The sequence below is a fragment of the Scyliorhinus canicula genome, chromosome 21, assembly GCF_902713615.1.
Source record: "Scyliorhinus canicula chromosome 21, sScyCan1.1, whole genome shotgun sequence".
Lineage (NCBI taxonomy): Eukaryota > Metazoa > Chordata > Chondrichthyes > Carcharhiniformes > Scyliorhinidae > Scyliorhinus > Scyliorhinus canicula.
In genome coordinates, this window is record NC_052166.1 from 33,038,732 (window position 1) to 33,063,151 (window position 24,420).

The 24,420-nt window shown below is 44.0% G+C and overlaps 1 protein-coding gene across 6 annotated transcripts in view; it reads left to right on the forward strand.

The window, feature by feature from the left end:
- Window positions 1-21,324, forward strand: part of LOC119955607 (astrotactin-2-like) — a 1,814,189-nt gene extending 1,792,865 nt beyond the window's left edge. For all 6 annotated transcript variants that reach the window (XM_038781989.1, XM_038781990.1, XM_038781992.1 and 3 more), the window contains one exon: window positions 19,090-21,324. In XM_038781989.1, the coding sequence (XP_038637917.1) occupies window positions 19,090-19,327 (238 nt within the window). In that variant the 3' untranslated portion in view covers window positions 19,328-21,324. The remainder of the gene's footprint in view (window positions 1-19,089) is intronic.
- Window positions 21,325-24,420: the final 3,096 nt, after the last annotated feature.

The window sequence follows — 24,420 nt, forward strand, 5'->3', positions numbered from 1 at the left end:
GACCCTAGGTTGACTGATGTTCTTCTTTCCATCTGGAGGAATCTCTTTTCTGCCATTTGGTCGTTTATTTTGTCCTCTGCCCTTTCCATGTCCGTCCTGACTGCATGCTTCCAAACACTCCAATCACCGGCAAGGACTTCCCATAGAACGATACAGCGCAGTACAGGCCCTTCGGCCCACGATGTTGCACCGACATGGGAAGTCAAAAACTAAAGGCCATCTAACCTACACTATGCCATTATCATCCATATGCTTATCCAATAAACTTTTAAATGCCCTCAATGTTGGCGAGTTCACTACTGTTGCAGGTAGGGCATTCCACGGTCTCACCACTCTTTGCGTAAAAAGCCTACCTCTGACCTCTGTCCTATATCTATTACCCCTCAATTTAAGGCTATGTCCCCTCGTGCTAGCCACCTCCATCCGCGGGAGAAGGCTCTCACTGTCCACCCTATCTAACCCTCCTATCATTTTGTATGCCTCTATTAAGTCACCTCTTAACCTTCTCTCTAACGAAAACAACCTCAAGTCCATCAGCCTTTCCTCATAAGATTTTCCCTCCATACCAGGCAACATCCTGGTAAATCTCCTCTGCACCCGTTCCAAAGCTTCCACGTCCTTCCTATAATGAGGCGACCAGAACTGTACGCAATACTCCAAATGCGGCCGTACTAGAGTTTTGTACAGCTGCAACATGACCTCATGGCTCCGGAACTCAATCCCTCTACCAATAAAGGCCAACACACCATAGGCCTTCTTCATAACCCTATCAACCTGGGTGGCAACTTTCAGGGATCTATGTACATGGACACCGAGATCCCTCTGCTCATCCACACTGCTAAGAATTTTACCATTAGCCAAATATTCCGCATTCCTGTTATTCTTTCCAAAGTGAATCACCTCACACTTCTCTACATTAAACTCCATTTGCCACCTCTCAGCCCAGCTCTGCAGCTTACCTATGTCCCTCTGTAACCTGCAACATCCTTCCACACTGTCTACAACTCCACCGACTTTAGTGTCGTCTGCAAATTTACTCACCCAACCTTCTGTGTCCTCCTCTAGGTCATTTATAAAAATGACAAACAGCAACGGCCCCAGAACAGATCCTTGTGGTACGCCACTCGTAACTGAACTCCATTCTGAACATTTGCCATCAACCACCACCCTCTGTCTTCTTTCAACTAGCCAATTTCTGATCCACATCTCTAAATCACCCTCAATCCCCAGCCTCCGTATTTTCTGCAATAGACGACCGTGGGGAACCTTATCAAACGCTTTACTGAAATCCATATACACCACATCAACTGCTCTACCCTCGTCTACCTGTTCAGTCACCTTCTCAAAGAACTCGATAAGGTTTGTGAGGCATGACCTACCCGTCACAAAACCATGCTGACTATCCCTAATCATATTATTCCTATCTAGATGATTATAAATTGTATCTCTTATAATCCTCTCCAAGACTTTACCCACCACAGATGTTAGGCTCACCGGCCTATAGTTACCGGGGTTATCTCTACTCCCCTTCTTGAACAAAGGGACCACATTTGCTATCCTCCAGTCCTCTGGCACTATTCCTGTAGCCAATGATGACATAAAAATCAAAGCCAAAGGCTCAGCAATCTCTTCCCTGGCTTCCCAGAGAATCCTAGGATAAATCCCATCAGGCCCCGGGGACATCTATTTTCACTTTGTCCAGAATTGCCAACACTTCTTCCCTACGCACCTCAATGCCATCTATTCCAATAGCCTGGGTCTCAGCATTCTCCTCCACAACATTATCTTTTTCCTGAGTGACTACTAACGAAAAGTATTCATTTAGTATCTCGCTTATCACCTCAGCCTCCACACACAACTTCCCACCACTGTCCTTGACTGGCCCTACTCTTAACCTAGTCATTCTTTTATTCCTGACATACCTATAGAAAGCTTTTGGGTTTTCCTTGATCCTACCTGCCAAAGACTTCTCATGTCCCCTCCTTGCTCGTCTTAGCTCTCTCTTTAGATCCTTCCTCGCTTCCTTGTAACTATCAAGCGCCCCAACTGAAACTTCACGCCTCATCTTCACATAGGCCTCCTTCTTCCTCTTAACAAGAGATTCCACTTCTTTGGTAAACCACGGTTCCCTCGCTCGAAAACTTCCTCCCTGCCTGACTGGTACGTACTTATCAAGAACATGCAATAGCTGTTCCTTGAACAAGCTCCACATATCCAGTGTGCCCAACCCTTGCAGCCTACTTCTCCAACCTACACATCCTAAGTCATGTCTAATGGCATCATAATTGCCCTTCCCCCAGCTATAACTCTTGCCCTGCGGGGTATACTTATCCATTTCCATCACTAACGTAAAGGTCACCGAATTGTGGTCACTGTTTCCAAAGTGCTCACCTACCTCCAGATCTAACACCTGGCCTGGTTCATTACCCAAAACCAAATCCAATGTGGCCTCGCCTCTTGTTGGCCTGTCAACATATTGTGTCAGGAAACCCTCCTGCACACATTGTACAAAGAACGACCCATCTAAAGTACTCGAACTATATCTTTTCCAGTCAATATTTGGAAAGTTAAAGTCTCCCATAACAACTACCCTGTTACTTTCGCTCTTTTCCAGAAGCATCTTCGCCATCCTTTCCTCTACATCCCTAGAACTATTAGGTGGCCTATAGAAAACTCCCAACAGGGTGACCTCTCCTTTCCTGTTTCTAACCTCAGCCCATACTACCTCGGAAGAAGAGTCCCCATCTAGCATCCTTTCCGCCACCGTAATACTGTCCTTGACTAGCAGCGCCACACCTCCCCCTCTTTTGCCCCCTTCTCTGAGCTTACTAAAACACCTAAACCCCGGAACCTGCAACAACCATTCCTGTCCCTGCTCTATCCATGTCTCTGAAATGGCCACAACATCGAAGTCCCAGGTACCAACCCATGCTGCCAGTTCCCCTACCTTATTTTGTATACTCCTGGCATTGAAGTAGACACACTTCAAACCACCTACCTGAACACTGGCACCCTCCTGCGAAGTCAAATCTGTGCTCCTGACCTCTATACTCTCAATCTCCCGTACCCCAAAATTACAATCCAGGTTCCCATGCCCCTGCTGAATTAGTTTAAACCCCCCCAAAGAGCACTAACAAATCTCCCCCCCAGGATATTGGTGCCCCTCAGGTTCAGATGTAGACCATCCTGTCTATAGAGGTCCCACCTTCCCCAGAAAGAGCCCCAGTTATCCAGAAATCTGAATCCCTCCCGCCTGCACCATCCCTGTAGCCACGTGCATCAACTCTGATCCAAACTTGCAGTCTGGCTTACAGTCATCCTTGTCTTGCAAATGTGGGCGACCTGCTGATCTCGTGCTGATAGAACACTTATCATAAAGAATGTCTTTGGGGCTGCAACCATCATCCATTGGGCTCACGTGGCCCAGTCAACAATGTTGCTGTGGAGCTAAGAGGGCAAACATGCTGGGGATCCCTGAACACTGCTGTACCTCTCTATTTAGCACTCTGCCCTGCTACGAAATGCCCAATATTCATCTGAGGCAGCAAAGGTTGAAGCGTGCAGCCATATTTCTGAGCTTGCATAAGCTGTCTATGGCCCACTACTGAAAAGGGGGGTGCTGAGAACATGTAGCTTTATATATTTAGTTTGTTTACTGTTGGTCCACATTCAACAGATGGGATTGTCTGTGCACCCCCCTCCCCCCGCCCCTATTCATGTTTTGTAACGATGGATGAGGCCTACCATTAGCCATAGGCGGATCTTCTGCTCCCGCTGCTGTCAATGGGGTTTTCCATTGTATTGAACCACCCCCCCCCCCCCCCCCCCCCCCCCGCACTGCCGAGAAACCCATCACTGCCAGCATGACCAGAAGATCCCACTGGCAGGAGCGGCTGGAAAATTCAAACCAACTTCTCAATCTTGACATGACAGCTATAGCCTTGGCAATCTTTTGACACCAAGGGACAGGTTGCTGATAATTGTTGAACCAAGGTATGTGAAGCTGTCAAAGACATCCAGTGTCTATGTGGAAGATGGTGTCTCTAGGTCCTGGCGCATAATTTTGGTCTTCCTGAAATTGATTATCAGTCCAAACCCCTTGCAGGCCTGGGAACCGACCGGCAAACTGTTGCAAGCTACCTTCAGTATGGGATACCAATGTAGCATCATCAGCAAGCAGAAACTTATGCACTTTAGTGGTGTGTGGTCTTGCCAAGTTGAGCAGTTTGCCATCAGCTTTGGCATGCAGGTCGACACCCTCATTTGTGCTCTACAGTAGCAGCTTGGAGAAAGATATGCCAAAGGTAGTCAGTGCCAGGAATCAGCTCTGCTTTAGCCCACTGCTGATCTTGAAAGTCTCTGATGATGCTCCATTGTTACTGATGGAAAGGTGCGTGTTCTTGTGGAAAGAAGAAATAATGTCCAGGAGTCTCGGCAGGCAGCCCGTTTTCCACAGCAGTTTAAAGCTTCCGTCTCTCCTGCAGAGATAGATTGGTAAGATCTATGAGAGAAATGTAGAACGTCTGCTTTGTTCGAGGCAGTTCTGCTGTGACTGCGGAAGTGAGAAAGCCATGTCGGTCGGCCAGCTCTGAAGCCACACTGAGATTCAGTAAAGGCATAATGCTGGGGTCTGCAATCTGGTCAGAGCAACATGATTAAAGACCTTCCCCACAATACTAAACAAAGAGGTGCCCTGGTAATTGTTACAGCCACTGTGATTCCCTTTATATTTGTTCTGATCCTGGACCAGAACCCCAAATTGTTGGTCATACCCAGTTAGGGACTGTTAACTTGACCACGAAAAGGTAGTTGAACGAGTTATTAATAAAGTTAATAAATAATGGTGATCTTCTTTAATATGTAAAAATAATGTTTAAAATACAGTATAGACTCAAAATCAGATGCAGCTAGTTAAACATCAGAATAGCAGTAACAGCATTGGAATCTACGACAGTTAAATACAAATATATACAGGTCACAGCACTTACTGATGACATCAGCAATGGATTTAAATAAGAAGATGCAAAATAATAACACTCTTTAACAGGGATCAATAACGTTGTGTTTAAAGTGGACAAAGTTTGAAATTCATGACACTTGCTCAATGAAGAAAGCTACAACATTCCGCGGGTTTTGAACAACAAAAATAAACTTTACTAAACAAGGTCAGAAGGATAAAACAATTTACAATATTGATCTTATACTCCAACATTCAGGCTAGGTGTAAGGTACATGTGAATTAACTAGTCAACTGTGGTTGAGCACATGACACAACACAATAAATGGAAAATTTGAGCAAGACAGATTCCGTGGACCAACCCACAACACACCCAGACGTCAGTAACACTGTGAGTCAACCAATTGCACTGAAATTCTGTCTCTCTCACTAGAGATTCCAGTATTCACCTTTGAAGATCTAACCTTGGAATTCTCTCCAAATGTTGCTCCAACTAGAGTGGCATCAAATAATGACCCACCTCGCAGGGTTTCATTCTTATCTCCTATGATTCTGTTCCCTGGATCCCCAAGTATGCCCTCATGCGCCAACTACAAATACAAATCCCAATACAAATTCAGATATTCGACTGCGCTGAGAGGAACACTACTGCTTCAAAGGGGCACCTTTTCCCCAGCAGCCTGCAGCATGGAGTCGTCAGCCTTTGGCTGTCTTCATTACTTAACGTTTGCTCCTCACCGCCCGTTTCCTGTTTGGAGCCTGTTACTCTGTTCCTGTTTTTTTAACTGAATTGCAACCTTCTTCAGTCCCTGTTGCCTCTCGGGAACTCTTGTTTTGTGACCTTGCCCTGACCCCAGCCTGGGACTGCTCTTCTCAGTGGCGCTCTGACCCCAATCACCTGACCCAGGGTTTCACGCACTGTTCTCCTTGCAAAGGTGTGCTGGCTCCAAACAATGTAAAAATGCCGATCTGTGCCTGTGCGGCCCGCTCGCCATCTGAGCATGAGCAAAATGTTCGAGGTCCATCGGGAGTTAAGCTCCCTACCTCTGCTTTCAGTGATAAGGTAAGTTTGTCTTTAATAGCAAGAAGGTAACTTTTTGCACCGCACATGTCTTGAGGTTATTATGGACCAGGGTTGAGAGAACACCAAAGTATATCATGGAGTTCACCTGACCCACAACTTTAGATTTAGGGGCTGTTTAGCACACTGGGCTAAATCGCTGGCTTTGAACGCAGACCAAGGCAGGCCAGCAGCACGGTTCGATTCCCGTAACAGCCTCCCCGAACAGGCGCCGGAATGTGGCGACTAGGGGCTTTTCACAGTAACTTCATTGAAGCCTACTCGTGACAATAAGTGATTTTCATTTCATTTCATTTTCGTTATGGGGAGCACAAGGGCCCACTTTACAGGTGTGATGCAACAGAGATCTAAAGTATGTTTAAAATGAAACAATGTTTATTCTATGAATCCAGTTAACATTTTATAAACACACAGTGAACAGTTTATCAACTACCAATCCTGACCATCCCCCAAAAGATACAGTACTCTCTAGATAACCCCTGATAACTTTCCAAACAACATCCACAAGTTAAACCCTTTTTAAATAAAGACAGCACGTTTAAATTCTCTACAGAAACAGGTATTACTTTGAAATCAGCAAGTGATCTTCAGATTGCAAAGAGAGTTCATAACAGCTGCTTGCTGTGAATGCAACTCGTCACCTCTGAAAACAAAAACAAAAACACACTGCAGCTGCCAGCTCAAAAGCGAAAGTTAAAGACAGACAGCCCAGCTCCACCCACACACAGATATCACTGCAGCTATTTGATAAACGCCCATTTCTTAAAGGTACATCCACTTGACAAGGTACAAATCCTTCCTGCCAACAGGGAAACAGTATTTCATGAAGATGCTGCAGGAGTGGTCGGTTTTCCACTTCCGATTATTTCAGGTGGAATGTTATCATTTCCTGGGGCTTTACCACTGGCATGGCAGTCAATGGCCCTATTGAACTCTACTATAGTGGCCTTGCTGCTCAGCTTCTCTGTGATATTAAAGTCTGGAAATGGCTTTGACTGCTTCTTCAGTGACAACCTTCTCTGTAGCATAGAGTTTGAGGTAATGCTCGCCCCCACCATTCTCTCAGCTTTCTAGGTAGTTGACGATCATCCCTGTCTTTGTCTTCAAGGGATTGATTTGGTTGCTGCTGTGCCTGTTGCTTCCATAATTCCTTCATACATCTGTCTATCATTCCCAGATTCAGCAGCAGATTGTATGCTGTTGCAAAGTTTTAACCAGCGTTAATTGACACAGTGCAGAGGCCATTCAGACTTGATTGTAGCAGCTCACTGGATGGGTGTAATTTTTCGATATTTTTTTTAAAGTGTCGGTCCCGGTGAGAAAAAGGAGGAGAATCCCACCGTCTCGGCTGGCAGGAAAACTCGCCCTGTATTCAGCCTCTTTAACAAAAGCCACTCATGGTGGTTTGACTCTGATTCGCTTGCACTGGGAAAACCTAATCGCTGTAATCAGTGGGATGCACCTTTTAAATGCCTCCCCAGCACTTGTTCAGCACCATGATCCACGTAGCGAGACCTCACCAAATCTCTGTCGAGCAAGGGAGTGATATTGTCTGCCCGCAATCGGCCAGACGTCTGGTAAGCAAGGTCACCAACCCCACCTGGGAGGCTGTGACCCCGATAGTGAGTGTCAGCTTGACCCATAAGAGGACAGTGCTACAGTGCCGAAAGAAAATGAATTACCTTTTTTGTGCAGCCAGGGTAAATCTGCCTCTTCATGTCTCCCATTGCTCTCTTTAACACACCCATCACACCACCCCAGTCATCTCTCACCCAGCCACCTCACAGGGTACCATCACTTGCCATGCACCCACCCCCTTCCCATACTCCCTCCTACTTCCCATGGTCTCCCCGGTAGATAATCTGCTTCTCACATCCCCAATGCCACGCACCTCCCACATATGCCAGACTTCCAGTTTAGCACAGCAAGTTCCCATAAACAGCAATAAGATAGTGACCGGATCATCTTTCTTTTTACTGATGTCGCTACCGGGATGAATTTCAGCCAGGGAAATATCCAAGAGATAATCACAAAACAAAACAATGCTTATCACATTATTTGAATAAGATATGCAGTCGGATTCTCCGCCGGCAGGATTCTCCTGGCAGCTCGTCCACGCCCACGGGCATCCCGGCAGAGTGGGATGGCCACAATGGGAATGGCCCCATTGGCAGGTGGCGGAAATGGAGAATCCCGCTGCCGGCGAGGGCAAGCTGATGTGCGACAACCGGATTTGGTTTTGATCTGAAAACAGAAAGATAGTGGTCGGGTCTATGAGGCTGTTGAAGCAAACAGTTCCAGGGTCCCAATCCCAATGCCAGGCTGAATTCTGGGTTCCAGAACAGCGAGGTGGCCAGAACAGCAAATAATCCAACAGTGATACAAAACAGTGGGTGGCACGGTAGCACCGTGGTTAGCACTATTGCTTCACAGCGCCAGGGTCCCAGGTTCGTTCCCCGGCTTGGGCCAATGTCTGTGCGGAGTCTGCACATTCTCCCCGTGTCCGCATGGGTTTCCTCCAGGTGCTCCAGTTTTCTCCCACTAGTCCCGAAAGACGTGCTGTTAGATAATTTGGACATTCTGAATGCTTCCTCTGTGTAGCCGAACAGGCGCCGGAATATGGCGACGAGGGACTTTTCACGGTAACTTCATTTCAGTGTTAAAGTAAGTCTACTTGTGACAATAAAGGTTATTATTATAAAAGTCCTAGTATATACTTACAACAGAAAGCATTTTATCTCACAATGCATGTAGACAAAATAATGATTTACAGTCTAATAGTAAACTATCCTTTTTTAACCATCATTTGTAAATATTGCTCTTATCAAGCTTCAACTCTTTTCTGAATGTGCAGATGGATCAGTTTTTCTACCTTTTTATATCCTGTGCAGTATCCAATTAGTTTGACTGCTTCACTCAGCTCAGTGAGCAGGTCAGGCCACTTAACGACCCTTTCAATGTTTAATGTGGCTTGTTTGGCATTTTCGTGGCTGACAGTCTGATTCAAAGTACAACTCACACCATCTGTGTTGGTTCAGAGTTGGCGTGGTTCCTCCTCTCGTGCTGATAGTTTAAAAGTCAGTTTCAGCCATCCTTGGAATATGCTGTATGCCTGTCAAAAGTTTTAATATAAGTATCTGAACAGCTTCTTTTTAAACTGCTGATATACAGTTACTGAATGTTAAGGAAACAATGGACGGAATTCTCTGATAATGGAGTTATGTCCCCACGGCCGCGAGAAAACGGCCGCGAATCACTCTGGGTTTTTTTTCTAGTAAAACCAGAGTGATTCTCCGTTTTGAAGGGGGTAAGTGACCCGAAGTAATCCACGCAGCTCCGGCTGCCGATACGGGGCCCTGCACTTCCAGTCGCGGGTCGCAGGGTGGTCACCTGCGGCGGCAGTCCCGTGCAACATGGCGGACCCACACAGCCCGCCGGCCTCGACAAATATCCCTCCCCTGAACACGCACACCCGCCGGCCAGTGGCTCCTGATCGCTTGCCTGGGTCCATGAGGCCCCCCACCCCGGTGACTGTTCCGCCCCCCCCCCCCCCCCCCCCCTCCCCGTTCCCCCACCAGGGCAGCCGCGGACTGTGTCTGCAGCCGCCACTCCAAGTGCCCACCGGAGTGAACCATGCCGGACCAGAACTCGGCCAGTTGTCGGCGGAGAATCACCGCGGGGACCTCTTTCAATGGCCCCCAACCGGCGCCGTGTCGGCCGCGCACGATTGACGGCGATTCTCCGGTCCCCGAGGAATCGCGGGAAGCCGTCGGAGCTGATTGCGAGTCTGAAGCCCCACTCGCCGCCCCCACACCGAGTGCGATTGCGACGTGGAGGCTCAGAGAATTCCAGCCAATGACAGCTGGACAAAAGAATGCAATAACTTCTGTCTCTTCTGTTTCCAAAGGGATAGTGGCTGTAAGTTCTGCTTGCACCAATTAGCTCGCCAAGTTCCATTGTGGAACTGAGAATCACGGAGCTTGTTTAATAGGGGTCACGCTATACCAGCACTTCGCCACCCAAGCAACGGTCGTGGAAATTACTGCCACTATATTTATATTTGGTCTGCACACAATTGATGATGTCTCTTGGGATCGACAATGCAATGAAAATAGATTTCTTTTTCCTCTTGCTGACAAAATTGCAATAGTCCAACAACGAAATACTTTTCCATGATAATTGTACCATTTAATTGAGCTTGGACATGACTGAGTCCCGAATCAAAGGACCACCATGCATCTAAAATATATTCAAAATTAAGATTTTAAAAATCCTTTGCATAAAAATATGCTTAAAAATGGTCAAGAACCAAAAAATAAAGGGAGCAATCTACCCGAATGGGAATAACATCCGGTAGCGCGAGTAATTAGCAGAGTGCTTCCTGGTGCTCGGAGCGCTGAGATGCACCACGCTATCGAATGGCTATTCGGGACGATTGGGGACCTCAGCAAGGAATGCACGGCCGAAGTCGCACTTAGTCCCGTTTTCTGCACTGAGGAGCTCCGCTAACCCCTCAGCCCCCACAACTCCCCCCCTCCCCCCAACACGGAAATGCATATAAAAGTGAAACTAGCTGTCTCACTCTAACATGCAGATTTGCCAAAAAGTGATCCTGCCCACAATGGAAATGGTAAGCTGGTTATATCCCGGAAGAGGGATCAACCGGCATCTACCGGTTGTGTTGCACCACCCTGCGCTCCCTTTCAAGCCTAACGCGGCTGGTAGATCTCATCCAATGTTTTCATTCAGAGAAGGAAAATTTGTACTTTGAGAAAAATGTGCAGGTATATTTTTGTTACAGTTGTGAAAGGTGTGATGATATGCATAAAGCAATTCTGTATATAATATTATACACTACCTCCGACCAGCAGGTGGCAGTGTGGCAATGTAAGTCTACATGCAGCTCTGTGCCTCGAAGCTGTAGAGAATAAGGCATGCTGATGGATAGAGGGGTTTTGCAGTAGCTTCATTACAGTTAGTTAGTGTTCGTAGTTATTTATAGATTCCAGTTATCTTTACCATGCAGTTGTTTCATAATACATTATTTAAACTAGATGTTCTGAGTGCACCATTCATATTGGCCAGTGTACAGAACATAACAAAATGTATTTGTGTTCATCGTTGTTTTGTTACTGCGCTAAGTGTTATGAACAGGAAGACTTTCTTTTTTTTAATAAATTTAGAGTACCCAATTATTTTTTCCAATTAAGGGGCAATTTAGAGTGGCCAATCTACCTATCCTGCACATCTTTAGGTTGTGGGGGTGAAACCCACGCAGACAATGTGCAAACTCCACACGGACAGTGACCCAGTGCCGGGATTCGAACCCGGGCCCTCAGCGCCATAGGTAGCAATGCTAACCACTGTGCCACCATGCTGCGGAAGACTTTCTTAATTTCAGTCCTGAAAACTGGTTCTGAAATTTAGATTGTGCTCCACAGTGCTGGACTCTCTAATGAGTGCAAGTAATTTATCTTTATCTGCCCTATAAGTTCCCCTGAATTATTTCACCACAGTCCCAAAGGACCAAAGGCTTCTTTCCCCTTTGAGAATTGACTGGTGGTGATTTAACCTGAGGTTCACCACACCTCAGGTGAGGAATGAGGTTGAGAAGGCAAGGCCTTCATGATTAATATCAGCCAGTATGGGAATGGAATCCATGCTGTTGGCATCGCTCCACATCATGAACCAGCCAACTAAGCTAACCAACCCCCGAGTGATCTGTCATCTATCGGTCTCTATGGTGGCACAGCTGCTTCACAGTGCCAGGGACCCGGGTTCAATTCCGGCCTTGGGTGACTGTGAGAAGTTTGCACTTTCTCCCCGTGTCCTTGTGGATTTCTTCCAGGTGCTCTAGTTTCCTCCCATAGTCCAAAGATGTGTAGGTTAGGTAGATTGTCCATGATCAATGCGTGGGGCTATGGGGATAGGGTGGGGGAGTGAGCCTTGGTAGGGTGCTCTTTTGGAAGGTCAGTGATGACTTGATGGGTCGAATAGCCTCCTTCTGCATTGTAGGGATTCTATGGATTAAAAATACTCAGTACTGAGCTTCCTTTGTCCTCTGGGTATAGAATTCTGAAGTTTCACAATCCTGTGTAAAGAAATTTCTCCTCATCTTGGTCTTAAGTAGTATCCCCCTTATTTTGGAGTTGTGTCCCCTGGTTCTAGGCTCCACAACCAAGGAAAACATCTTACCTACATCTAACCTGTCTATTCCTTTAAAGTATTTTCTATGTTTAATGAGATCACCTCTCATTTGGGCGGAACGGTGGCACAGTAGTTAGCATCCCACAATAGTCCCTCACAGCGCCAGGGACCTGGGTTCAATTCCTGCCTTGGATGATTGTCTGTGTGGAGTTTGTACCTTTTCCCTGTTTCTGCGTGGGTTTCCTCAAGATGCTCTGGTTTCCTCCCACTGTCCAAAGATGTGCAGGTTAGGTGAGGTTATGGGGATAGGGCTGGGACTGGGCCTTAGTAGGGTGCCCTTTCGGAGGGTCGGTGCAGACTCGATGGGCCAAATGGCGGCCTCCTGTACTGTAGGAATTATATGTGCTGGGTGATTCTTCGAAACTCTAGAGAAAACAGGCCCAGTTTTCCCAATCTCTATTCATAAGACAGTCCCGCCATCACCAGAATAAGTTTGGTGAACCTTCATTGCACTCCCTCTATGGCAGTAATACCCTTTCTGAGGTTAGGTGACCATAACTGCACACAATACTCCAGATGAGATCTGACCAAGGTCCTATACAATTGAAGCAAGACATAAGTGCTCCTGTCCTCAAATGTGATACAGGCCAACATTCCATTCACCTTCAATAGCCTGCTGCATGTTAGCCTTCAGTGACTTATGGACAAGGACACCCAGGTCCCTTTATACATCTAGACCTTCTAATTTCTTACCAACTGGGAAATACTCTGCACATGTGTTCCTTATGCCAAAATGGATTGCCTCACATTTTCCCACATTATATTCCATCTTCCATGTTCTTACCCACTCACTAAATCTGTCCAAATCCCCCTCATACATCTTCCTCAGAACTCACATTCCCACCGAGCTTTGTATCTTCTGCAAATTTAGAAATAATGCATTTGGTCTCCACATCCAAAACATTGATATTGTGAACAGCTAGCCACAGCCTACCAAAACGAGAATAACCCATTTATTATTATTCTCGGTTTTCTGCCTGTTAGCCAATCCTCAATCCATGACAATCCATATGTTTCCTCCTATCCTTCGTCCCATGTCCCTGTGAGGGACTCATTTATCAAGTTTCAAAAAACTTCATCAAGTTTGTCAAATGATTTCCCCATTTGTAAATCCATTGCTGACTATGCCTAATCAGATTACGATAGACCAAATGCCTATTTGTCACAACCTTTGTAATAGATTCTAGAATTTTCCCTACCACTGCTATAAGGCTAAAAGGTCTGTAGTTCTCAGTTTTCTTTATTCCTCCTTCCATCCCTTCTTAAATATTGAGGTGGCATTTGTGACCTTCCAATCTCCAGGAACCATTCCAGAATCTATAGCAACCTGTTTCAACACTCTGGGATGTATAATGTTAGGTCCCGGGGATATACCAACTTTCAGTCAGATTAAATTCTCCAGTACAACCTTCTTACTTATTCTAATTTCCTTCAGCTCCACACTCTCTCACATCCCTTGGATGTCTACATAGAACATAGAACATAGAAAAATACAGCAGAGAACATCTGGGAGATTTCCGACATCTTCCTTTGAGAAAAGCGGCACAAAGAAATCATTTAGTTTTTCTGCCATTTCTCTATTCCTTATTATGAACTGTCTTGATTCCACCTATAATGGATCCACATTTGTCTTCGCCAAATACTTCCTTTTTACACACCTATAGAAGTTTTTACAGTCTGTTTATGTTTTTTGCTAGGTTGATCTCGTATCCTGTTCTTTTCTTTACCAGTTTTTTAGCCTTCCTTTGCCATATTCTAAAAACCTTCCAATCCTCAGGTTTGCTACTATTTCTGGAATGTAATAAGCCTTTTCTTTTAATCTTAAACATTCCTTAACTTCTTTTGCCAACCCTGTTTGACTGACGTTTTGGGGGATTTTGCACCCTGAAGAAATAAATAGGTGCTGAACGCTATGGAATAATTCCTTGAAGACTATGCTCAGTCATACCTTTTAATGCATTTTCCCAATCTACCTCTGCCGATTTATCTCCTATGCCTTTATAATTTCCTTTATTCAACGTTGATACCTTGACTTCAGATTGAACTTCCTCACTTTCAAACATAATGTAAAATGTTATCATATTGTGACCACTCATCCTTAAAGATTTACAACTAGATTATTAATTAGCCGTTTTTCATTACATAATACTAGATCTAGAATACCCTGACCTCTCGTTGACTCCTGAACAAACTGCTCGAGAAACTATCCCTAACACTCCAGAAATCCGTCTTGCTCAGCATTAGCGCAGACTTGGTTTAACCAATCCATGTGCAGTATGAAGTAACCCATGATTGCAGTATTGCCCATGCTACATGCTTCTCTCATACCCTGATTAATACTATGCCCCACTAGTGTGGTGGCCTATAAACAAGTCCAACCAATGTCCACTGCCCTTTGCTGTTTCTTTGATACTCCATCCAAACAGATTCCACACTTTGGGCGCAATTCTCCCCTACCCGATGGGGCGGGGGGTCCCGGCATAGCGGAGTGGCGCCAACCACTCCGGCGTCGGGCCTCCCCAAATGTGGGGAATTCTCAGCACCTTTAGGGGCTAGGCTCGCGCCGGAGTGCCTCCCGCTATGCCGACTGGCGCCAACGGCCTTTGTCGCTACGCCAGCCGGCATCGGGGCTGGCCGAAAGGCCTTCGCCGGCCGGCGTGAGTCCGTGTATGCGCGGAGCGCCGGCGGTCGCTGACGTCACCACCGGCGCATGCGCGGTAGGGGGGTCTCTTCCACCTCCGCCATGGTGGAGGCCGTGGCGGCGGCAGAAGAAAAAGAGTGCCCCCACGGCACTGGTCCGCCCGCCGATCGGTGGACCCCGATCGCGGGCCAGGCCACCATGGGGGCACCCCCCGGAGTCCAATCGGCCCGCACCCCCCCCCCCCCCCCCAGGACCCCGGGGCCCGCTTGCGCCGCCAATCCCGCCGGCACAGAGGTGGTTTAAACCACGTCGGCGGGATTGGCCTGTCAGCGGCGGGACTTCGGCCCATCGCAGGCCGGAGAATTGCCGCGGGGGGCCCGTGATTCCCGCTCCCGCCGATTCCCGGGTGGCGGAGAATTCCGCACATTGTTCTTCCAAGCTGAGATTCTCCCTTACTATTGACTGATCCCATCCCTTATTATCATGTATGATTCTGGTAAATCTATGCTGACTCCCTCCGAGGCCACTTTATCCTTCCAAAATTTTGTTGTAGAGAATTGTTCACAGTACACAGTGTGGTCTAACTAGGATGTTAGATGGCTGAAGCATAACTTCTCCCCACTTATATTTTAATCCTCGAGATAAAGGTCAGCATTCCATCAGCATTTTTGATTTTTGTGTACCCGTTTGAGCCATTTTCATTAAATATGTACCTGGACCCAAAATCTAATCAGACTGCCACTGCTTCTTGTTTGTCACTATGTAGAAAATATTCTATTCTATCCTTTCTTATGTACAAAGTGGATGAGCCTACATTTTCCTATATTGTAATCCATGGGATGGATTCAATGGGAAATCGTATTGACAGCAGTGGGATAAAAAGATCCTGCTGCTGGCCAGCGGGAGGTTACCGGCCTTCCAGGGGAAGGGAGGGGCATGTCTAGAAAACCCCTATATATCTCTTTGTGAGTGTTATGTTTCCATTTACGTTGTTCAAAAAGCTGCCGAGCATTGAGTCATTGGAAAATTTGGATATATGGCTTTCTATCTGATCATTTAAGCTTTTAATGCACAGATCGAATAGTTAAGGCCTTACACAGATCCCTGAAGGAAATTACGGGTCACTGCTCACCAATCAGAGTACCGACCCATTATCCCTACTGTCCATCTCCTACCACTCAACCAATTTCCTAACTAGGTCGATAATTTTCCTTAATTTCCATGGGCTTCAACTTTAGCTAACAGTCTTTTACGAGGGACTTCACTAAATGCCTTCTGGAAGTCAATATAAATAGCATTCATAGACATTCTCCTGTTCACTGCAGTAGTCACCTATTCCAAATATTCATATAGGTTCAGCCATTTACAACTCCATACTGGCTGTCTCTGATGTAGGTGTAAAGTTTTCAAGGTGTTCAGTCACCGTATCATTAATTATAGAATCTAATAATTTTCTGATGACACTTATTAGGCAAACTGTCCTTTAATTCCATTATTTCCTCTCTCACCTTTATTAAACATCCACAATTTTCCGATCTAAAGGAATAGTTCCCACATCGAGAGAACTTTGATAGGATATGTTTAGGGCAGCAGCAATGTCTCACCTACTTCCCTTAGTGCAATTCTTGTTTTAATCTCCCTAAAATTCTTGGATGTATTAAACTTAGGCTCTCCAAACCTTTTCCATTAAATTTCCAGATAAAATACCTAACTTCAATCTGTTTATTTCATTTGAGAAAGAAGAAAGACAGACTTGCATTTTTAAAAATACTTCCAAGCAGTAAATTATGTTTTGCCATACAGTGACTATTGTTTTGTAAGTCCTCACTGCTGTTTGGAATTGAAATATTTAAAACGTTCATTCTTGTGTGGGTTAGGTTTCTGTCTATTCTCAAACAACCGGTGGCCTTCTTCCTGCTCAGTGTTTGCTTGGTACTGTTGGATTATAACTGGCAATTGTTAGGTGTGGATAATGAGCAACATTTTGCAGTCGTACAAAACAGGCGGCATAGGATTGGCTGCATATTATATACTACATTTTGTTTTCCTTACCATGTAATCAATGGGCAGGAAAATTATTTGGCATGTATAATGCACAATTCTCATTAACGAGTAATGGATCTTACGAATGGTGATCCCATATGCCACTGTCAAAGTTGAAGATTTTGCCGCCTATGTGCAAAGTCGCCTCCAACACCTCCCTAAAAAATTGCTGATCTCAATGAATACTTGCACTGTTCTGTGAGAACATACTACTATATATCATTATGGGACACTGGTCTTAGCGCGCACATACATGGTGGAAATAAAAGTTAATAATGCGTGAAGTTAGTTTCAAAATCTTCATGTGATATTTTCAAACAATATTGATGCATTGTGTATTTACATATATATTTCTTGTTATACTCTTGCTTCGTATAAGTTTTTCCTCAGGAGAGTATAAACCTCTATTCGGATTTGCAATACTTACACGGTGTTATGGAATATTTATGTTCGTATATATGGAGCAAGAGGAAATTCATTTTATAAAACAATTCTGAATAATCATGCAATATGTCTCTCTTTAATTTCAGATTGTATGTAATTATTAATAATGGCTTAACCCCCAAAGACTACTGATGATGTCAGACAGGGAATTGGCAGGGAGGAGGTACAGGCCTCAATTACGCATGTTGGAGTGAATTGATACATGAAACTTCTTGGCCAATGGCTACAGATGTTTAGCTCCCTCATGCGGCTGGGCTCAGTAGCCCCTGCCAGTTATCTCCCCTGATGATGTCATAAAGCTCTTGCGTTGAAAATTGTCATGAGACCAAAAAACTGAACATTTTTGGTTCCCCCAAAATATTATTTGAAGAAGTACACTGATGTTAAAGCTGCTTCAGATTATGTAATTACACATAAACCCAAGATTACTGTACTCACGACAGCTTTTCTCCAGTGTATGTACTGGTGTTGGTGCACAGTTTTCCAATTACCTCCAAACTACCCTGGAAGTTCCTATTGCATTTGAACATAAGAAAGCAACTATACAAAACTGCATACCAGAAACACTCAACTTCCCCTTTTACTTCAAGAGAATGAGCCAAATGTGAGACATGTTTATCCATGATATTCAAGTAACTAAGGAAAATCAAATAATTTCCTTATGCAAAATTTTCCCTTCCTCTGGTTGACACGTGTTTTATAGAATTGACTCTTCCTGCAGTTTTCAAAGAAGCTGGAATATCAGCAGGAACAATTGGCAGTCACACCTCAGTATGCGCTGGTCCTTGTTGCAAAGCAGATTGAGAAACCACTATTCAATGTTTCTTTGTTCTCACCCCCTTCGTGAAAAAAGATATTAGAGTCACAGAATCACTACAGTGCAGTTGGAGGCCACTCGGGCCATCTAGTCTGCATCGACCCCCTGAAAGAGCTCCCGACCTTGGCCCACGCCCCACCCTATCCCTGTAACCCAGTAACCACATCTAACCTTTTGGACATGCAGACATATGGAGAACATACAAACTCCACACAGTGACCCAAGGCTGGTATTGAATCCGAGTCCCTGGTGCTGTGAGGCAACAGTGCTAATCACACTGTGCCCCCCCCCCCCCACCCACCCCGGTTTTTCATTTTTAAATGTACTTTGGTGAGGAGATGATTTCTGGAGTCCTCAATCACAAGTGCTAGAACTTGAAAAATTACCAGCATAAGACACAAAGAAGTATATTGTGGGTTTCCAGTCCCTTTTTTGTCTCTATTCGGACATACTACTCTCATCAAAAATGTGCGAATGTGGGTGACAATAAGTTGCTGCCACCCATCCAATAGCCAATTCAAATTTGCTTCAGTACAGCTTACAGAGCCGTCACCTTCACAACTGGAAAGACAAACAATACATGAAAGTGCATTTGGAGAAGAGCTATGGAGTGGGCCAGCTAATGTGCTCAGTAATTTTGCTTCCCTGCCTTTTAGTGGAGATGCCAAAGCTGGCTCCTTAGACATGATGCTGTTTTTGAAAGACGATAATGTTGGTCATCCTGGAATGAGGAGATTAAAACCCAACTTTCATCCAAATTGATGTTGTACACTGATCATGGCAAAACATGTGTTGAATGAGGAACTGTTGAGGGAATATGAACCTCATATCTTAATTTTAAAATTATACCAGAATTTCATTTTTATTTGTTTTCTCGCTCTCCATTTTTTTTCTCGCAGGAAAGCTCACCTGATTCTAAAACGACTGGACAATGTAAGTGACCGCTGTGCATCATTACTACACAGTGTCTATATTCAGAGCCACACAGACTCAGTCCTGTATTTCATCTGTCGAATGGAAGAAACCAGGCCCACAGGGATGGTTTGGTACAGCACCTTACATGATGCAAAAGTGACTTGTGATGAAAAACTAATGTCTGTCCCACGCAATATTTACGGAGACACTAAACTGTGGTGAGGCATCCAGGCACATTGGACTTCAATTATGTACTCAACTTTTGAAAATTTAAAAGAAGCAAGGCAAAAAAAAACAAAGAATAGTCATCTCACGGGGTAGTGGGATCATCATCAGACATTACTCGTCTAAAAAAAATGCCTTCAGGCCTTTGGTGCTTGTCCAACTGCTCGATGAATGGAAGAACTGAAGTTACACGTCAACACGATTGAAAATAAGTACTTCACATTAACAATCTCTGTTAAGTGAATAGACAAAGTGTTAAGACAGCATGTAAATTAGTGAGCTGACCAAAAAAAATCTCCAAGAAAAATCATCACAAAATGTCACGCTTTTTTGCTTTTTATAAATTGACATAAGAAAAAATGCACATCTTTTTAACAAAATAGTGGAGAATTATGTGATGATCAGTTGCTCTATAAAATTGATCCAAACCAATTGATTCATGATTCAATGTTAGCTAAAGTCAGATTAACAATTTATTGTTGTAAATATTAAAATGCACAATATACTACTAAAAATGTACAGTATTTTACCTTTTGGGGTTGAATGAGGATTCGGGACTGAGATAAAATGCAGACGTCTAAATCAATTAGTTTTCATTGTTTATAGAGGACGTAGTCTTTGGTGAATTATACCAGCAGGAATCCAACAATCGTTGCCCAACTTACATAACCGATCAAAGTTATTGATAACCCGGGTTTGTGTTCAGGTACATGTGGGAAGCAATGGGTTTCTAAAAAAATACTAACTTAATTTCTCTGACTGTAGTTATAAAATGGTGGCCTCTGGCTTGAAGCTTTATAACACTGCTTTAACCTAGACTTTGGACGTAAATAGAATAAATTACAGTGAAAAATGAAATGGTTTCCAGTGCACGATAATAGTTATCATAAATGTTGGCTTTTTTCAAAATTAAATATGGAACCATGAATACTAAACATACAACTTTACGATGTTTTTGAAAGATTATAAACTAATCTAGATGGAAGTTTGATATGGTTAAACCAGTGTCATCGATTTCACTAATTATTAATAAACTCATTGATTTCCTTTTTAACTTTTGTTTCGATGCAGCAAGTGTAAAAAATATTTTTTTTTCTCTGCGACAGGGCATATGTGCTAGAGCAGATATATTTTAGATTTTAATCATCCATTAAAATTGGTCAGAATGCTATCCAGACACTAGAATTTACTTTGGAGAAGAGATAAGTAGGAAAATTCAGAAGGACAAATGATCGCCTGACAAATTCTGAGGTAAAATCACAGCATCAAGTTACTACAATGAAGTCAAAAGGGTGACAAAGGGATGGAGTATAGAAGATTTATAAAATGGTGTGGGGAATTCAAAGGAACTTTGTATCAGGACTATTCACTTGCTAATATTTTATTGCAGCTTTTGAGATTGGATTAAGTATGAAGCAGTTTGAATGTGCATATTAAATTCTGGTTAATTGTGGTTAGGTGAGGTACATTAACCTAGGAACATTTAGTCTGGCTTAAAATGGGGTTTGATACTCGATGATAATTGATTATGACATGAAACAGTATGATCGGATTTCACTGTATTAAATATATTGTCTGATTAAAAATAAAGAGTTTCATGCATCCCATGCACATAATAACATTTCTTATCAATTCAAAAGAGCACATGCAGTCTTCACATGGTGGTGTGAGTTTGTGCTGTATCATAATAATGAATCATGCCATTGTTTCATTCTCCAAATCCACTTTTCCATCATCTATTGGAGTTCAGATGCTTTTTGTTCATTGGGCAGATGCCAAACCAGTTCATACCTCTGTCAGAATTGTTACTCCCTCAAAAAAATACAGGCATGCCATGAATAAAACCTGGACTCAAGGGAGAGGTATTTGTATAAAATTGTGGTGTGGTGATCAACCATAACTCATTCTTGTCCCTTTCTCTATTTTCTTCTGACTGCATTCTCATGCCAAATTTATAAGGAGTTAAGTTTCACTAATAAATTTGTTTAATAACGTTCAGTGTGCCATTATTTAATTTTTAAGAAGGGTTTTATTTCCACAAAGCGACAAACACCTGGGCCCAACTTTGCCTTCACATGGTTGAAGCTTTATTCTGGTTTGCATTGCTTTGAGGTCTGTCAGGTTCCCAGTTGCTAAAACCATGCAATTTTTGTGTTGGACTTTCTTTTACTGTGGGGTCGGGGTGGGAGGGCAGGGAACACCTTTGCCGCAGCCTGCAAGGCAGCCATGCAGCGACGTACGCCACTGACCTCCCACTGTGAACTTACAGCCATGTCTCATATGGGTGCCCGTCCAGGAACCCCCCCCCCCCCCCCCCCCCCCCCCCCGCGAGGTGCCCTCTGGCCCCAGCCAACCCATCAACGGGATGGGCACACTCCAGCGCAACCAGTGCCATCTTGCTGGCTGGGATGAGTGTGTGTGTGTGTGGAGAATGAAGTGGGTATATGCAGCTGCAGCTTATCAGCTTCCTGGGTGTCAATCACGGAGTGACAAATCAGACACCGTTTTTCATCAGAATCCAACGTGTTCCACATGGCACTGGTGCTAGCCCTTCAATGGTTGTTGAATCAGTCCAGCTGTGGTGCCCATTTTGCTGTGGTAGAAGGCCACGAATCCTACCCCAGAGTAGAAACTTAGTCTCAGGAACGGAAAATTCTGCCGAATGAGTTTACCAAGTCGCAGGCGAGGAAAGGAGTCGTAAATGCATGCATGAGTCTGCAAGCAATGGACAGTGCAGCCCAATACCAGATGTCTCCGATAGTGGCCACTTAAGTAAGTTGCCATATCACCGAATCATACAACAGAGAAGGAGACTATTCCACCATCTGGCAACAAACGATCCAGTTCCAATAAAGGGTCAGTAAAGTTAATAACCAACTGCATGTGAAACTGAAGCTCGTGAAATCTCAAGCAATTAATTTACCTTGAAAGTGTGTGGCACATTAAATATGCTTCCACTTGCAGGTCCACCCAATTCTCTTGTCATGGGGGAGGGGGGGAGGCGGAGCTGGACATTGTGCGGGAGCCCTTTAACTCCACTTTTTCAACATGTTAATGTTGCTTCCGCCGGTTTTCAGTAAGAGCTTCAGACACGAGCCTCAGCCTAAACTCAATTACTTTGCTTGCCCATAACTCAGCTTTCTTTTCCCCTTCAGCATTGCTGCCATTGGAAATCAGGACAAGCATGGCCGCACAGTGGTTAGCACAGTTGTTTCATAGCTCCAGCGTCCCAGGTTCAATTCCCGGCTTGGGTCACTTTCTGTGCAGAGTCTGCACGTTCTCTTCGTGTCTGGGTGGGTTTCCTCCGGGTGCTCCGGTTTCCTCCCACAGTCCAAAGATGTGCAGGTTAGGTGGATTGGCCAAGATAAATTGCCATTAGTGTCCAGAAAAGTTAGGTGGGATTACTGGGTTACAGGGATTGGGTGGAGAAGCGGGCTTAAGTAGGGTGCTCTTTCCAAGAGTCAGTGCAGACACGATGGGCCAAATGGCCTCCTTCTGCACTGTAAATTCTATGAATTCTATAAGCAGGGTATGAAAATGACCCACCTTGTGTTCTACATGTCAGAACCAGCAGTTTACAGGAGCAACAGGTTTGCACCTTTTGGGTTGTAACTCCTCTCTCCTAGGTTTCAAGTTATGAAAATAGGAACTGTGTTGGTGGCAGTGTGTGCTTTTTCTACCCACATCAAAGGTCAGTTATATTTGATTTACTCATGAGGACAATGAATTTAAGAATATTCATGAGTTTGCAGAGCTAAACCCGCATACTTGCAATTCACAATGTACGAAGAAACTTGAGCTGTTTTAAATATGGCGAATATTTGGCGGCACAAATGCTTGTTAAGGACAGGAATGGCATTTGCAAGCCTTTTACGGTAATGCTGCTTCTGAACATTAAAGTACCAGATACTAACTTAGTGACTCTAATGTGTCTGTGAACAGTGTAAAGAATGCCTTTTAAGTTTTGTGAATAAATGATGTAATACACTTACAGTCCCAATTCCTCAAGAAACTAAAGAAACCAAATCGACGTAATAAAATGCGAAATACTCGGCATTTGAATGAAAAGTGTGGTCGTGCCCCTCTTTCAGGTTTATCTCAACAGTCTATTTTGGTTTGTGTGAAAATGTTAATGCCAGTCATGTTAAACCTTATCTTCCCTCCCCATTGAAGCTTCTCTTGACTATTTGAACATTTATTCAATGGGATGTTATATAATCATGTTGTCTCATTGCCAAGAACTTGAACGTTTTGAATTTAGCAGATGGTCAGGGTTTTCCCAATGGAAAACTACATGAAAGGTGAGGTACTGTGTTCCTACTTCTGAACCAACATCTAAAAAAAGAGATTTATTAGACAAATTATTTCATGGAAACGAAAAGTCTTTTTTTGGAAAGCAAGACGTTGGTTCCCTAACCTGCAAAAAAAAGCCCAATAAAAGAGAACGTGATTTTTCCGTTTCTTTGATTGAACAATACAATTTCCATGGTGCGCACATCTACAGTCTCTTAAAGAAATGTTGAGAGAAGGGAACAGTAGTGTTGAAAGCACCCCTAGTAAGGCCAGATTCTTCAAGACTGCATTTTATATCAAATTGTTCCTCCATTTAAAAAAAATATGGGTTATAATAAATTTGCAGTTCATTTGAGGCTACAAGGTTTGTCGCTTGAATGACTGAGGTAAATCCAACATTGTTGAAGGAAATATGTGTACGCATCACGGAAGTTAATTGGCAAGAGTCAATAAGTTAAGTACTTGGATCAAGGCTTCTTCTGCAAGTCAAGCTAACTTCAGACAAAGGTTTGTACTGTCGATGGCCAAAATCACATGATGTATTTTAGAACAAATTGTGCTACTGACTTAAAAGACCACACGTGCGTCATACTCAACTGACATCTGACAGTTATGAAAGTACAAAAGTTGCCATGACCTCTCTGGAATGTAATCTGTTTTAAATGATTGTCTTCGCTGGCAGTCATTTTTCAAACATGTAGAATGGTTCAATTTTAGACAGTACAGGCTGGGATAGAGAAGTCAAATGAAAGTAGAGCCATAAAATTTGGCTTTTAAAATACATCTTATAAATCTAC